This window comes from Acanthopagrus latus, chromosome 9 (assembly GCF_904848185.1).
Source record: "Acanthopagrus latus isolate v.2019 chromosome 9, fAcaLat1.1, whole genome shotgun sequence".
In the NCBI taxonomy this organism is placed as follows: domain Eukaryota; kingdom Metazoa; phylum Chordata; class Actinopteri; order Spariformes; family Sparidae; genus Acanthopagrus; species Acanthopagrus latus.
Window position 1 is genome coordinate 20,715,993 of NC_051047.1, and position 16,793 is coordinate 20,732,785.

Genomic DNA, 16,793 nt, shown 5'->3' on the forward strand with positions numbered 1-16,793 from the left:
GACACCTAAATTGGTGCTTTCACGGGCTCGTGGAGAATGTGGGAAACACCGGCTTCCTGCGAGAAAGGACGTTTTCGGTTTTCAGTTAGTTAGTTAAAATATATGTTCACTATTTCTGAATACTGCCTTAAAACAATTGCCAGGTTCCCCATGTGAATACTGTCACAGAAATGACTTGCTGTGATTATCCTCCTTTTCATACTGGCCAGGAAAGGATTACTTCTTATGCACCTTGAATGCAGCCTACACAGAAAAAAAATACATTTAAAAGACATTTTATCTCAATTAATGAAGTTCGGTTACACTGCGATTGTGTACAAGTAACTGATTTAAAATGAGATTTAATAGTGTTGATTAAAACTGACTAATTACTTTTTTTTTTTTTTATTAAACTGGTCATTCTACAGAAACATACACTTTTTGGATGTCTGAAAACTGACTACCTTTTCGAACATTTAGCATTATAAAGTTAATAATTTAAAACTCCATTTGTATTCTACTTTATTTTATTTTACATTTTCTTGCTAATAAAGTAGGTCACACCAATGAAGTCAACCAAAGGCTTCATATGAAATGTGAACATTTCTTAAAACTGAAAAGACAGTGGACCAAACCATTTCCTTATTTTACAGATCTTCAGGAAATAGGTCAAAGGACGAAAAGTGATGTCATCCATGGGTGGTGATTATTTTCATTATATTTTTTATAATATGTATTCCTTTGTGTGATTTGTTTGATAGTTATGATGAATACATTATTGCATTTGAACCAAAAATTCAGAACTTTCCTTCTATCCATGACTCTGAGGACAAGTAGTTCTGTGGCGCCTGGAATGTTAAATTACAAATATTGACAAATTAATGGCTAAAGAGGCAGTTCAAATAATCTATTTTTGTCTTATAAAATCTGAATTTAAGTCTAAAGTGTTTTTCAGTTGTATTTTTTTTACAAGGGCTAGGGACAGAAAATTAGATATTTCCACAGAGTGACCCAAACCACGTGTCAGTATTTGCAGTGTAAGTCATCGGGAACGACCATCTCCTCCACCTCCCAATATGGCAGTCAGCACATACGCCTGTGACACGTATAAATCACACAGCAGTGCTTTGCCCAAACAACATTCTCTCCTGGTGACTACGCTGTTTATATGAATATGAGGCTTCAGCAGACCAAGAAAAAAAATAGAAAAAAGTTACAACAATTTTGGCTCTGGTGGATTCAAACATGTCCCAGTGGTTGAAAGAACATACCCTCCTGCATGCCCCTGTTGTCAGCAAAACACGTTAAAGTGCCCTCTATGGTGGCCCAATGTGCCGCAAGGAGACGTGATAAAGTGCCCTGTCAGTGGAGGAACTGTGATGCAGTGCGTGCAGCTGGTGCTCTTTTGAATTTTTTGGGGCTCTGCCCTCCAGACAGCCTGAGTTCGCCTCTGTTTTTTTAATACAAATTCTCCATTTGTGCTCCCCTTGACAGATTCTTGAGCTGAAACTTTGGAAGATAGCCTGTCGATTTGTTTTATTACTCATATCAGCTTCATATAAACATTGTGATAATTTTTTCAGTTGATTTGGCAACACGTGGACGGCTGGCTATTGTTTGAAGACAGGTTTAAAAAACTGCGAAGCTATCCTTAAGTACTAGCTGGGTTTTTTTTTTTTATTCTGCAGTTTCATTAGTGGAGAAAATAATTGTTATATGATGTTGAATATTGCTCTTTGTTTTCAGGAGCATGGTATGATCTAGAGATGCGTGCACACATCTCAAGGTCCCTATGCAACGTTTTGTTTAAGGATGGACCATAAACCCTGAAAAGATACCTGTAAATTATTGCCATGTAATTCATGAATTGGCGCCATCTGTAGGTGATCCTTTGCACATGTAAACAGTGTGTTTGTGAGTGATTATTAGATTTTATGATGAAACACTTTGGCAGTTGTTTATGAGAAAACCTCATTGTTTCCTTCTTCATTTCGGACAGACTGAGTCTGCCTCCCCCTCCCCCCACATTAAACTTTAATTTGCAGCCTAATTGTTTTTACAAGACTACACATTCATCTAGACATTATTCAGCTGTGTCTGGAGCCAAATGTAAAATATAGCAAGTCATTGTTTATTCCTTTGACCTTTGATCTTAGTTGAGCAATTTGAATAAGCCTGTCATGCTCTGAATTCTGATCGACTGAGGAGAGTGAGCACCACTAGAGGGCACAAAAGGAGAGAGGATTGATTTCAACCTGACTGACTTAAAAGAAGACAAAAAAAAGCTGCAACTCATAATACTTATGGAGCCAATGCTTGTTATATTTATATTTAAATGAAAGATCACAGAGAGGGACATAAATTAAGATGTAAACTGAAGATTTCAATACTGACATATGTGGACGGTCTTTGTTTATCAATCCATGTTCTTGCAGATCAGCCACAAGCGCAGAAACCACATTGAATCACATTTTTCACGCTTTTAATCTTGTTCAAACAGAATCACAAGAAACCCATTCGCCCAGCTCGAGTGGGAATATCAAAAAATGCCAGCCCTGACATGGCACCAGCCTGAAGGACTGTAACAGGGCTGCGAGGATCTCTCCTGTTCAGATGCTGCTCAGGCCGTGCAGGTCCAGGGGCTCAGGAGGAGGGTGGAGGTCTCGTCGAGATCGTGGGCTGAGATCAGGGGCAGCGGGTTCCAGGAAAGGGCTCGGTTGAAAGATGGAGCAAGCGGACCACAAAGCACACTGGCCCTGACATCTGGCTGAGGAGCACAGAGGCCAGATAGAGAGCGGGGCGAGAGCCAGGTGGACGGGCTGAAAGGCGAGCCAATCATCGCTTAAAATACGCATGAGGCAGCTGCACACAGACTTCAGGTGCATACTGAGGACTTGTTTTGTGGATCGTTAATAATGATGTTCTGTCAGCGCGCTCTGGTTCTTTGACTTTGAAATCTGGATAAATCCTTCAAGAAATAATGTGGTATGGAGAGGGCAGTGTGAGGTCAAGTCAGTGAGAGGGAGAGTTCACACGGTTGTAATATTTGTGATTATATTCGAGCCCATGTTGCTTTTAATCATTCACAAGACACACACACACACACACAAAAAAATCTACTCTTTTCTCTTCTCCAGCCCAAGGCCCCACATTGATTTCTCTCCAAGCAAGACTTCACTGCCAGAAAAGAGCCACACGAGGGACCTGGAAGCACAGAATTCACTTGAACGTCTTGAATTATGCATCTGAAATCATAAGAATTATACAAAATGCAGACTGGGTGCACAGCGTAGGAGTGCAACAAAAGAAAATTAGGCTGACAAGATCCAAAAGTTTGTAATATTTGCTTGTAACAAGTACCACAGGAAAGAACTTTTGATAGAAGTGTTTGCTAAAGATGCTCAGTGTACAGAGCATAGAGTCCATATAGTATGTATACATACAGTCATTCATAATAAAACAAGTCACATGAATAAAAGGGCAGGGCAACAGTTCAGAGAAAGAATGAGGCTTTAAACACTCAATATAGGAAAAATAAGTCATGGGGGGAATAAATATATTCAGGGGCACAGGTAGATAATAAAGTAATATTAAGCAATGAATTTATATTTTTCGCATGCTGTTTTTTTTTTTTTTTGCTGTACTATTTTTCTGACTATGGAATTATAATAAACGGTTTAGAAATAAAATAATACTGTGGTCCATTTCATTTAATGTGGAATTAGCCAAGAATTAAACAGCTATATATAATATCTGTTAGTTTAACATTACAAACTCAGAATTATATATATTTTTTTCCCCATAAATTAACAAACAAGCTGTTCTTAGAAGGAAATTATGGCCCCGGTATGGCTTGAAGCTAAAAAGGTGGCAGGGTCTGCCAAATATAAACAAAGTAATATTCTGCATGAAAAAAAAAAAATCAGTAAATAAAGATCTTTCTTTTCTTATTAAAATTCCTTCCACCAAACTACACAGCGCACCTTTAACCTTTTATGTCTTTTAAGTATCTTTAGCATTGTTTGTTGTTTTGCACCTACTGACCACAGCAAATTCCTCATATGTGTAAACTTGGTTTTTCACGCTTTTAACGATTTTTACGGTTTCCAGTTGTAACATGCTAACAGCTGTATTTTTGTGAGTGTCACTAACAAAAAGTAAGGTACAGGTCATTGCAGTGTGTGTGTGTGTGTGTGTGTGTGTGTGTGTGTGTGTGTGTGTGACAGCTGTGTGGCTCGACCCCATCACCTGCTGTAAACACACTGCGGCTGCGTTCCAGTTCGCATTTTCCTGCCGTCAGTCAGTGTGGATATCCCTCCGCGCTGCGCAGCCTGGATTCCTCCACACGGTCTGGAACTAGTCCCGCCTCTCAATGCCAACGGCTGGCCGGGGGGGGAGGAAGAGGAGGAGGAGGAGGAGGAGCCAGGTCGGGGCTAGACTGACACGTAAGAATCCTGCGTGAATGTTCAAGGAAGACCCCTCATCTTCCCCCCTCAAAGTTGATGTTGATACAGCTGCTCGGCGTCAGACTCGATGCTCAGCTGAGCCGCTCCGCACCAGAAAGCCTGTTCGGACGCTTTTGTGGGAGCGACGCGGCGCGGTGGAGGGGGAGAGACCGTGAGGACGGGAGGGAGCCAGCCGACGCACAAGATGAGATTCTCGGCGTTTGTTTCTGTGCTGCGCTCGGTCGGCCCGGTGGTGATAGGCATTTCTTTAGGGTTCACGTTGAGCCTGCTGAGCGTGAACTGGACGGAGCAAGCGTGTTACCTGGACGGTAAGGACGCGGGGGATGTGACCCTGGGGCAGGACGGGCAGCTCAAGGGAGCCCGCAAGCCCAACTCCATCTCCACCGTCAACGACGCCGAGTCCGAGGAGGATTTTGAACCCAGGATAGTCCCGTACAAACAAGTGCAGCAGAGCGCCCCGAAGAAAGTTTTCAGGTGAGCTTGTTGTGTGACTGTCACACACTTTACCGCACACACAGGCTGATAACACACACACACAGGCACACACACACACACACACACACACACACACAGACGGCTTATACACAGAGCTCAGCAGGCCGCAGTGTGGCTCATCCTCACTACATAAAACCACTGTGATGGTCCACTGTGTGCCAGGTGTACAGGTGTCACCTGTCCCACTGACAACATAACAGAAACTCATAGGACACAACAAAGTAACTCATTTTTAAAGGTGCACTGTGTAGTATCGGGGAAGAAACCTTCATAAGAATAGAGAGATCTTCTTTGACTGAATTTTATTTTTATGCAAACTGACCTTAAATATACTGTTTTACTTTGTTGACATGTGGCGGACCCTGCCAACTTTCCAGCCCCAGACAGTGTTCTTGGGAACTTATTTTCCTCTCAGAACAGCTTGTTTGTTCAGTTATGGAAAAGCTAAATATTTCTAACTTTGTCCTATTAACTCATTAATATTTGTAAACATCAAAAAACTGATTTTGAATTTCTACACAGCTACACAGCAGTAATTTGAACTTAACTTGGATTTAGGACAAACAAGACCTTTGAACACATCACTTTGCTCTCTGGATAGTTGTGGGGAACTTTTCTCACTACTTTTTGACTTTCAATTCAATGTACTTAGTCAGTTAATAAAGTTTTAATCGATAATGAAAATGACATTTCTCTCTGCAGAAGTTTGTTTCTAATTATAAAAATTCAGAGTTTGAATTTCTTCTCCAAAATTAAGTATTCTTCTCTTCCTGATGTTATCGGTCAAATCAATTCTTCCCCTTCCTGGGAGCCACTGAGCTATTATTAACCAGGCTAAGATATTTTCCTCCATGTCTCTGAATGCTGAAGGATCTCTGGCCCACATTTTCTTTGTAAACAGTCAGACTTTTCCAAGATTTCCTGGATAGAGACCTTGTTTCAGTGTTTAGCCTTCACGCCCAGAAGCGGTTGAATTCTGAGAAAGCGACTTTTCCCAGTGGACGAGTCCTGCAGAGGCCAGAGCTGTGAGCATGCAAGCATCCAGGATTCAGCAGGAAGAAATCTTATTTTCATCATCGATTCAAAACTTCTTGTTCCTTGATTAACTGACTGTTAGTTGTTAAGTTAATTGAATGACAAAAAAAGTAGTGAGAACTGCTCCCCACAACTATCTGCAGAGCAAAGTGATGTGTTCAAATGTCTTGTTAGTCCAAGTAAGTTCAACCTACTTTCAAGGGGCACTATATATTTTGTGAGAATGAATTCAAACTCAGAATTGTTATGTCTACATTATTAACAAGGTAATAACACAAACTCAGAAATATTTCTTTTTTCCATTACTGAATAATCAAGCTGTTCTCTCGTGAGTATAAGGTCCCCAGAACACTGTTTGAGGCTAGAAATGTGGCAGGGTCCGCCACATATAAACAAAGCAAGACAGTATGAGATCTTCCTTTTCTTATGAAACTTTCTCCTCCAAAACTACATGGTGCACCTTTAACAAAGTCAAGTATTACATCTTTACTGAAATGACACAAAGTATTTTGATTTCAGATGCCTTTAGTGTACGAACTAATGTACTCACTGGCATTATATACATAATTGTGTTTACTTTGTACTGAAAATGAATCATTCCCCTTTTTGCTTGAGCCCCATCAAGGAGCCCAACCTTGAGAACCACTCCACAAAACTATTAATCCATAAATCATTACAGCTCTGATGAAAGGCATTCAATGACATCCTGTTGATATAGTGTATAAATTGGGTTGGGTTGTGGTTGCAGTGATGAATCACATTACAAGTCCTTGCATGTTTACTTTTCCAAGTAGTTAACGGTTTTTCTTGTTTGTCTGCATGTCCAGGCAGTCAAAATCATCCCAAATTCCCATGGAGTTTGGTTGACAGAACCACAGTATTGTGTCTGGGTCATCTGATAAGCTAAACATTAAAATCTCAGCAACAAAATTGTCAAAACGTTGTCTTTTAGTGTGATAAGTATGAGAATTGTTGGTGAAAGTTAGTCTTCTAGTATTTATTGATTAAAAGCAACATTTATTCAGTAGTTATTTGATGTCTTTTTCAGGGCTAAATACATAAGCACAGAGTTGGGGATGCGAGAGCGTCTGTTCGTCGGGGTCCTGACATCCAAAAACACCATAAACACCCTGGGCGTAGCTGTCAATCGCACCATTAGCCACCACCTGGACACCGTTGTCTTCTTCACCGGCATGCGCAACCGCAAAGTCCCTCACGGCATGTTCGTCGTCTCTCACGGCGATGAGAGACTGATATGGAACATGTTCCAGAATATCAAATACATTTTAGACCATTACATCAATGAGTACGACTGGTTTTACTTTGTCCAAGATGACGCCTACACAGAAGCTGACAGGATCAAATCCCTGGTGGATCACCTGAGCATGGACCGAGAGCTCTACATGGGCAGTCCCGAGGAGTTCATCGGCGGAGAGATGGAGGGGAAGTACTGCTACGGAGGCTTTGGGTACCTCCTGTCACGTACCTTGCTCCTGCGACTTCAGCCCTTCCTGGAGAACTGTCGGAATGACATCCTGAGCGCGAGGCCCGACGAGTGGCTCGGAAGATGCATCATCGATTACACAAACACAAACTGTGTCAGTGAATATGAGGTAGGAGGATCTGATATTTAGCAATTCCGAGAATCTGAATCACTGTTTTTTTTTGTCTGATTGCCAAAAAGATAAACTGATTTATGAATGCACTACTTTGACTCCGATGTCAGTTAACCCAGTTGCAATGTGAGCTGTTGCAAACCACAGATATGTTGAAACTTGACATTTCTTTCGGTTTAGTATCCTGTTTTATCTTGTGCTGTGCTTATGTTCTGGTGAGGTTTAGGCACAAAAAAGACACTGTCAGGAAAATATCATGTTTTGGTTTAAAACACCACAAACATGGCTACTTAACAAACCACATGACAGTGAATGTAGATAGTCAGTAATTATTAGGAAATTTGATTTACAGGTACAAAGATCAGCCCAATCACCCGAATATATTTTGTCAATACGAGTCTCTGAAAAAACAAAGGAATTTGTTGAAACTTTGTGTTTCTTTGGGTTCAAGTTTTATATTTCATATGGTGACTAGACAATGTTTAAAATCGAATCTGGTGTTACATTTAGGCACAAAACCCACTTGATGAGGGTCAGAAAAAGATCGAATTTTGGCTTAAAATAGTCGCTCGAGTTGACCCGTTGCGTGTCAAAAATATCTCTTTTTGTTGCCACAAACATGGCAGGAAACTGTCCCTAGGTCTCTTTAAATATCGAGTGGTTTCAGACTTTGAAATGTTGAAACGAAGTCTCAAACCACAGCCAGTGGCTTGGCAGCCTTCTCGCCTATAACTCCACCACAGTCCCCGCCCCCTCCCAATATGAATGTCAGGGTCGTACACATGTTATATTAACATAAGAGTGATTTTCAGAAATGTAATCTTTTTTTATTCTGGTGACTGGGCCGCGTCAAAAGAGGTCAAAACTCCAGCAACACATGTTGGACGTGGAAAAACTTTGTTGTTAGACCATTGCATTTAGGCTTGTAGGTTGCAAGCCAGTGACCGCAGTTCAATACTGTGTTTCTGTATTTGTTTGAAGCTACAGAACATTTTTAAGGAGACAACGTCCAGTCAGGTTTGGTGCCACAAAAAACATTTCCAGCCGTGTTTGTGGCGACCGAAGCAGGTGTTTTAAGCCAAAACACGATCTTTTCTGAACCTTTGGCTTTTGATCCCAAACCCAACCAGAACATTGGCACAGCGTTGTTGCAACATAAAATTTAACCTAAACAAACTTCCACAGAAATGTTCATCACCAACATTTATTCTGGTGATTGGGTAGTAGCTGAAAAAATGGAAGTAAAGCACAAGTACCTGAAAATTTTACTTAATAGAACTTGGCATATATTTGAGTAAATAGTACTTAGTTACATTGCAATAATAATTATTCTAAATTTTGGCATGATTTTCATTTTTAATGCAAATGTATATCGGTTCCAAATATCGGCTACTGGTCTCCTTGATCACCAACAGTTGTACCGGCCCTGATGAAACCCATATCAGTCTATCCCTGTTGTATTTATTCAACGCCGTACGTCTCTTTTAAACAATGCACACATTTTTAATCCTCGAATCAACCCTTTGGCCTCTTGATGTTTGACGTTTTAAAGGGAACAGAATGAGGTCGTCGGCAGTTAAAATGAATGAGGACGCTGTCAGTCAGAACAGTTGTGAGACAGGTTACAGCGGGGGGCTCTCCCCCTCGACATGAAAAACAAAAGTGTCACTGCAGAAATCATGCTCTGCCTCCGGGACGGCACTTAAAACTGACAGGCAGCTATATAAAACTGTAATTACCATGCTAGCACAGAGGTGGTATTTATATTACAGAGTAGATTGCTAATACCCTTTAGCCTTTCATTTTTTTCCCCCTCCCCACAGCTCCAGCAGCAACGTGGAATAGGTAAACAGGCAGGCAGAGCACAGCCTGGGTTCAACCTTGCTTAGGTTCAATGGTGTGAAAATCCCCTGTGGGTCAACATGCTCTGCTCTTGTAATGTCATTAGCATTTAAGGTCAAACAAGCTCTGTGGAGCCCTGATCTGCCCTACTGCCCTTTCAGGTGATTGTTGCTGCATTTGGCACAGTTTGCTTCGTCCCCCTGCTAAAGTTTGTGGATTAAAATACATTGTTGGAATGTTTGTTCATGTTAATGTGTCCTTAAGCTTCTTTATAAAATATATGCGCAGGCCAATATTTTACTGTCGACTTATTTCCACTGTCCCGTGCTTCCATTTTCTCCTCCTTGGCCGTGACCCAGTGCAGGAAACCATCTTGTGACACAGTTGAGAGTTACATGGCTAACTAAAGTGCCCTGAGCCAGAAGAGCTCCAACAGAGCCCACCTAGATAAGGGAGTGGAGCAAAGGGGGGAAAAAGTTAAAAGGTCTGGTGTGGCTGAAGAAAACAGCTTGAACACTGAGCCAGACATCAATTTATGTGCAAAGAGAGAACATTGATGACAATTAGCCATGGACAATGCTTCACTAAGTGTTCCACTTACAAGCTGGAAGCTGTTGGCGGAGTGTCCTCGCTGCTCAGTTTAAGCAGTGTCTCCGTTCTTTGTTCTTTTAATAGCTTTATCAGATTGGATTCACTTTTTTTTTTAATCGCTCAAGCTCCTTAGGTGGTTACTCTGTTTTCATCTTAAATGACTGTGTCTTGCAGTGGGATTCAGGTTACACTGTCAGCCATTTGTACAGGACTCACCCTTAATTCCCAGACTTCTTAACCCGATCATAATTTGGTAATAAAAAAAAGTAGCAGAATTAATTAAGATAAAACATCTTATTCCCAGAGCAAATACAGTTCCTGAAAATGAGCAAAAACTGTGGTTATATGGGAATAGTGTTCTATTCTTACAAAAGGAATCTGAGTTTTTACTGTATAATTATGGTTGAAACATGGAGATGAGCCCAAGACGCTGCCTGCATAGCGTGGATAGTGTAATGTTTGTTTCAGGGGAAGTAGTGCAGCATGACAACTTGAAGTAACATAAGGCATGTTTCTGTCATGCTGGATTTAAGATGTCTTGTGAAAAGAGCTCTCTGTTTCTTCTCAGGGGCTTCGGTACCATCACTATGAGCTGGGAAAAAACTCGGATCCCAGCAAAGAGCAGAGCGAGCAGTTCAAGAACGCTCTGACCGTCCATCCAGTGTCTGACCCTGAGCAGATGTACCGGCTGCACAGATTCTTCTCTGAGATTGAACTCCAGAAGACTTACGATGAGATCGCTAAGCTGCAGGTAAGCTGATTTTCAAGCGTCTCCCGCAGTTGAGTCAAAAATAAAAACCTTAGAAACCTGAATGAGAAGTCTCCAGTCGCTTAACTCTGTTGTACCACAGTTTCAGCGCAGTATTTGTTGTGTAAGTCACGGGTTGGCAGCTGTCTGGATCAGAATGCTTCTTGTGTTTTCACAGGCAGAAATAAAGAACGTGAGTGTGGTTGCCTTTGAGGGCAACCGAAGCGCCCAGTGGCCTGTGGGGATCAATCCACCTTTTGAACCCAAATCTCGTTTTGAAGTTCTGAAGTGGGAATACTTTACAGAGGAGGAGATTTATTCATGCATCGACGGCTCTCCGAAGTGTGAACTACGCGGCATCGATCGCATGGATGTGGCTGATGTAATTGACGTAGCCATGGGGGAGCTGAACAAGAAGTACAAGCCTGTCCTACACCTGAAGAAGCAGCAGCTGATTAATGGCTACAGGCGCTTCGACCCCACCAGGGGCATGGAGTACACTCTAGACCTTCAGCTGGAGGTTGTAAACCAGAAAGGTCACAGCCGTTCCATTACCAAACGGGTTCATCTGGTGCGACCTTTGAGTCGGATTGAGATTATTCCCATGCCCTATGTCACTGAGGCCACAAGGGTTCACATCATTATACCGCTTACTCTGCAGGACCGGAGCTACGTCGACCATTTCCTGGAAGTCTTTGCCTCGAACGCTTTCGAGACCAGTGAAAATGCCATCCTAACGTTCTTGTTTATTTATGACCCAGTGGAGGCACAGCAAGTTAACCAGAATGATATATTCGCCGGCGTGAAGACTCAGATAAACGCATATGAACGCAAATACCCCACAGTGAAAATCCCATGGATAAGTGTGAAGACGGAGACGCCGTCGCAGATCAAATTCATGGACATCATCTCGAAGAAGCACCCGGTCGACACGCTGTTTTTCCTGGCCAACGCCAACACGAACATGAATTCGGAATTCCTGAACCGATGCCGCATGAACTCCATAAATAACTGGCAGGTGTTCTTCCCCGTCCATTTCCAGGACTTCAAGCCTGACGTGGCGTATCACAACCAAGAGCACCCGGTCACAGTTGACCTGGTCAGGGATGCGGGACATTTCGACCGTCAGGCATTTGAAGAAGCGTGTTTTTACAACTCTGACTACATGGCGACACGCACACGAATGGTGACAGACGTCCAGGAGAACGAGGAGATCCTAGAGACCCTCGACATCTACGACATGTTCGTAAAGTATTCGGGCCTGCACGTGTTCAGGGCAGTGGAGCCGGCGTTGCACCAGAAGTACAGCTACCAAGCCTGCAACCCTCGGCTTAGTGAAGACATATATCATAGATGTGTTCAGAGCAACTTGGAGGGTCTCGGCTCGCGCTCCCAGCTCGCCATGTTGCTGTTTGAGCAAGAACAAGGAAACAGCACTTGAAAACACCGGTGAACTTCTGCTCGAGTGTTGAGGAGCTGGTGTTATAAGTTGACCCTTAAAGACAGTCCATGATTTGGGCTGTGGTCACTTATGTGACCCTGCCTGACATTCCCCATTTTTTTTTTTTCTCTCTGTGCATCGAGGGTCATTCGGTTTAGCTAGTTTTGGAAAATGAATGCAGTACATTCCGAATGAAACCCGTACTTAAATGTTTACAATGCTTGTCCGTGCAGATGAGTTTCTAGAACCAAATGTTTTTTTTTTTTTGCTACTCGAACAAACAGAGCCTTGACGTAGGGCGGGCTTCTCTACAACATCCAGCAGACACAGGGCTCGAGTCGCTCTCTTATTCCAGAATTCACTGGGATTTAATCTGGTTTGGGTCTTTAACTCCTGGAAGAAATGTCTTCCGTTCAGCCAGTTCATGTTGAGGGGGTAAGGTAGAATATGATTTTCAGATGCTGTGCTGGTAAAGCTGCTTATAGTTTTGTTCGAGTTGAGAGGGGTGTCGGTTGCCTCGCAGTGGGATCGGTAGTACGAGCAGCACGTTTTATAGAATGTCCTTTTGATTTGATAATAATATCAGATATCGCTGAATAGAGCGTCAATGTAAAGCTCTAATAGATGTGTATTAATATATTGCTCCACAGGTTGTGTGGGGAACTGAAACATCGAGCTTTTGATATTTACTGATTTTACAAGTATTTACAAAAGCACATCTTTCTATTTGTGCCTTGACACTGACTATACATGGTGACCGTTTCGTGATGTTACACAGTTTCGCTGTTCACCCATTCAGGTGATGCACAGCGGATGTTTTTTCATGATCAATCTTAGGTGTTGTTACAACATGCGCGGCTGTTTCGATGGGAGGATTAAATGGACTGTCAGTTAATCGTATTTTTTTGTGGAGATATTATGATCAACCATCCACAGATTGTGTTAGTGCCTCAAAGCAGTTTCTTGAAAGTATCTTCTGTTAGTCTTCAAAGGTCATAGAAAAGTTAAAGACAAGTGTTTTTCCAGTTAAATGCTGCAAGAAAATTTACACGCAGGTGGCAAAGAACAAATATAAATCATGGGGCAAAAAAACAAAATCACCTCGGTGAATGTCTGAGGTGATTGCAGAGGTGTGTCATTTTGTCCTCATTGAAGTGAAGTGGTACTTTTTAAAGCAGAATTTAATTAGTTTAGAAAGTTGAGACGAATGTATTCTGTATTTTTCCACGTCACCAAGCAAAGCAGACAGTTTTCTACTTTTTAAAGTTGTTCCAAAGTGTTTTGGACTGTATTGTTAAAGATATTGTAAGTTACTGAACGCTGCCTCCAGAAAATGGTCGCTTTTTCTCCCAGTTGCAGTGCAGTTCCAGTGGGAGGCCATTTTCTACATTTTTGAGCGAGGATGGAGGTAGCAGTACTGGACACCAGAAAGTTATTAGTGTATTATAATGTGCAATATTAAAGATAACGTAACTATATGGATGTCCGATGGAGGACGCGACTTTTAATTTTCATTTTGCTGCAAGTCCAGCAGTGTGTTTATCACAATACTGTATGACATTACATCAAGTACGACTCATGCTTTTTGTTCATTGTTAGGTAAATACACTGTAATTTGTTTCGACAAGAGACCTTTTTATGTATTCTGCTGACACTAGACACTTTTCATCATTACTTTGAAATACATAAAATTGAGGCAAGTCCTTTTATTTAACTTTAATTGGATGAAAGTATACGGTGGAAACGCTACATCCACAGCGGTGGTCCTCAGCAGTGTTTCCTGCCACGTGAACAAAGACTATAGAGGTTAGTTCTTGTTGATTTTTTTTTTTTTTTTTTTGTACGTTCATTTTCAAACGCATCTCTTTCTTCACGAGAGCAGTTTTTTGGGTTTGTTTTTTTCACGGCGACAGTGCTCCAGCTGACATTAATATGAATGTTCACCTTGATTCTTTTAAAATACACTAAATAATGTGCAAAATTGGAAACTGAATCTTCCAAGAAACCACTGTGAAAGACGGAGGGCTGAGAATTACAATATGAAGTTACTGTGGTGATCTGCGTCGTCGTTGCTTCCTGTCGACGCCAGGATCTTAAAATTTAAGCGAGCGTGGCAGATTAATCATCCCGCGTTGTTAACACGGCCGCCATCGCTGAGCGGAGTCTCTGAGTATTTTGTCCATAACTTATTTATCTGTCATTTCTCGATGAATTATGCAGATTCTGAATACTTCTGCACTAACAGAGGCTTTCATGACATTCTCTGTACATGTATAAATGTTTTATAGACTCTATTTTTAAGCCTTTTTCTAGCTTTATTTACACCGCAGTTGACACTTCATTGTTTTTTGGTGACCAAATGAAACCTATACTGTATTTGACTTTATATTTTGTTCCTTGAAAATCACGTCGTTTGACAATTTAAATGTGTATATTTCACTTTCAATTGAGTAAATTTTTTTTTTTTTTTTAAAAAGCAGTCAAATACATAGACTTCTTTTAAAAAATTTCCCTTGATGTGTGGACCTGTTGGTTTACATTATTTTTATGTATGTGGGTACTAGTATAACCAAAGCAATATGTTTTAATAAATGTTCACCACATTTAAATATGTGCTGTAATTCCCAAATGAACTGTGAATTATTGTAATTTTTAATAAAGAATATTTGAATATAAACATCTTGCTGTTATTGTCTTTTATTTTCTTTATAGGTAAGAAAAAAAATCATTCTTGTATTCCAGCTACAGAATCCAGTTTGTCCTTTAGGTGTCAGCAGAAGAGCATGTTTATCGGCCGCAGCACAGGTCCTGGATCAGTATCTGCCGTCGGTATTTTGTCGAGGTGAGCGGCGTTCCTGGACAGTTTCAATCACATTTCTGATACAAACTGGCGTGTTTATCTCCATCCACGTTCTTCCCGGCATGTTGCTCAGAAAGGACTGCAGTTAACATTCCTGCTCATGTCAGAGCCGAGGTATTCCCTGTGTCTGGGCTGGGTAAAAACAGGGAAAACGTTGCGACCTTAATTATAGCTTTAGTTATTTCAAGGGTCCGTATGCGCTACCCTGAGGCATGCTGTAAAACCACATAACTACAGAGCAGCTGGGAGTTAATTGTAAGTCATTATTTTGTACTTCGTTTTACGTTCGGTCCCAGGACTTTCTCCTCCCACACAGGGACGCAGTCGTTTCAAGTCGTCTAGAAACTGGTGCTGCATGTTTTTTAGTGCTTCAGGACAACTTGGGTCCACAAGGTAGAATTAAAAAAAAAAAACATTTAGGAAATGAACACAAAATCACTTCACTTATCCTAACTAGATAATTATACCTCTTCGAAGAACGTCTGACTCGTCACGAGTCCCCAAAACAGACCTTTTAAGATGCCTCACGTCTCCTTTTAACCTTGTGAGACGTGTCGGTAACACTTCATTTTACATGTAGGTGATAATTACCAAGTCACAGGTTTGAATTTGCCTTAATATTACAACAATAACTACCTCAAAATGTATAGAAAATAAACCTTAATAAATACAATATTCAGCTGTTTTACAATAAGTTAATAGATAGCTGGTAATTATTTAGTACATTTCCAAAGGCAGGAAGAAACAAAGTACAGATACTTTGTTACTTAAGTGGATTTTTCAGGTACTTGGTACTTTTATTTTTCTGATAACTTTCACAGATTACATATTTTGCACACCTTAAGATCGACAGGTGCGCAGGATTAAGTTGAGTGACGACAACGGTACTTTGACCTTCATCAGGTAATCCTACAAGACAATGGGGGAGGCTGTCTTAAGCAGGGATGTGGACTCGCACGGCGCAATCAGGCCACACCGCAGACAGACATGCCTCAAAATCCCAAATCAAACACACCTGGACCAACAAACCTGCGCCACTGAATGACTCCCTGTACTTTAGCACAAATATCTGTACTCTCTACTCCTTAAATTTTACAAAACAGGCTTGTTACTCTCTTTTTAATGGTCAATTATTAATTATTTACAAAGCTTTACTGACCCAAAATGTCTTTATTTGGTGCGCTGGTAATGACACTCCAAAAAAATGTACAGCTGGGACAAATCCTACTGATTTTACACTGATGTGAGGTGAGATTGAGTTAGCGTTGCACAGAAATGCCCAGCAGAATTTTCCTTCAGAGGGTTGAATCAGAAGAAGTTGAATCGGTACTTTTACTTACTATTGCTTGAGCGAAGAACGTGTATACTTTAGCCACCTCTGTACATTTCCAGGAAACTCCAAACAGTTATTTGTTGTTCAACCTCTGCTGATCGTTCTGTTTTAACGTTTTGAGGTTTCCGTCTAACCTCCCCTCGGCAGGCAACTAACTTGAAGAGAGCTGCAGCAAAACTAGAAGTTTCCTGGAAATGAACAGCTATTTATCAACTGCTCATTTGAAGAAAGTATATTATTATTATCATTATTATGATTATTATTATTATTATTACTACAATTTTTGGGTAATTTAAAATTAATTTTGATGTAATCATTGTGGTAATTCTCTTTTTGAAATGCTTTATTGCCATATTTCCTTCATTATCTTTCACATGATTATTTGCT

At 41.0% G+C, this 16,793-nt stretch overlaps 1 protein-coding gene and 1 long non-coding RNA gene across 2 annotated transcripts; one reads left to right on the plus strand and one right to left on the minus strand.

Moving 5' to 3' along the window:
* Positions 1-4,304: 4,304 nt before the first annotated feature.
* On the plus strand, positions 4,305-14,066 carry chpfa (chondroitin polymerizing factor a). Its single transcript, XM_037110769.1, has 4 exons — positions 4,305-4,919; positions 7,024-7,588; positions 10,593-10,775; positions 10,951-14,066. Exons 1-4 carry the CDS (start codon positions 4,630-4,632, stop codon positions 12,211-12,213), a joined length of 2,301 nt encoding a protein of 766 aa, XP_036966664.1. The 5' UTR covers positions 4,305-4,629; the 3' UTR covers positions 12,214-14,066.
* LOC119026405 lies at positions 14,035-16,588 on the minus strand. The gene is made up of 2 exons (XR_005077139.1): positions 16,414-16,588; positions 14,035-15,205 (listed from the first exon to the last, which is right to left on the minus strand). It is a non-coding gene; the product is annotated as an uncharacterized LOC119026405 (long non-coding RNA).
* Between the last annotated feature and the right edge of the window lie 205 nt (positions 16,589-16,793).

Bases quoted from the DNA above. Each gene is read 5' to 3' on its own strand.
- chpfa (XM_037110769.1), top strand. From the start codon at position 4,630: ATGAGATTCTCGGCGTTTGTTTCTGTGCTGCGCTCGGTCGGCCCGGTG. The intron at 7,589-10,592 runs GTAGGAGGATCT...GTTTCTTCTCAG, and splicing joins ACTGTGTCAGTGAATATGAG to GGGCTTCGGTACCATCACTA. The intron at 10,776-10,950 runs GTAAGCTGATTT...GTGTTTTCACAG, and splicing joins ATGAGATCGCTAAGCTGCAG to GCAGAAATAAAGAACGTGAG.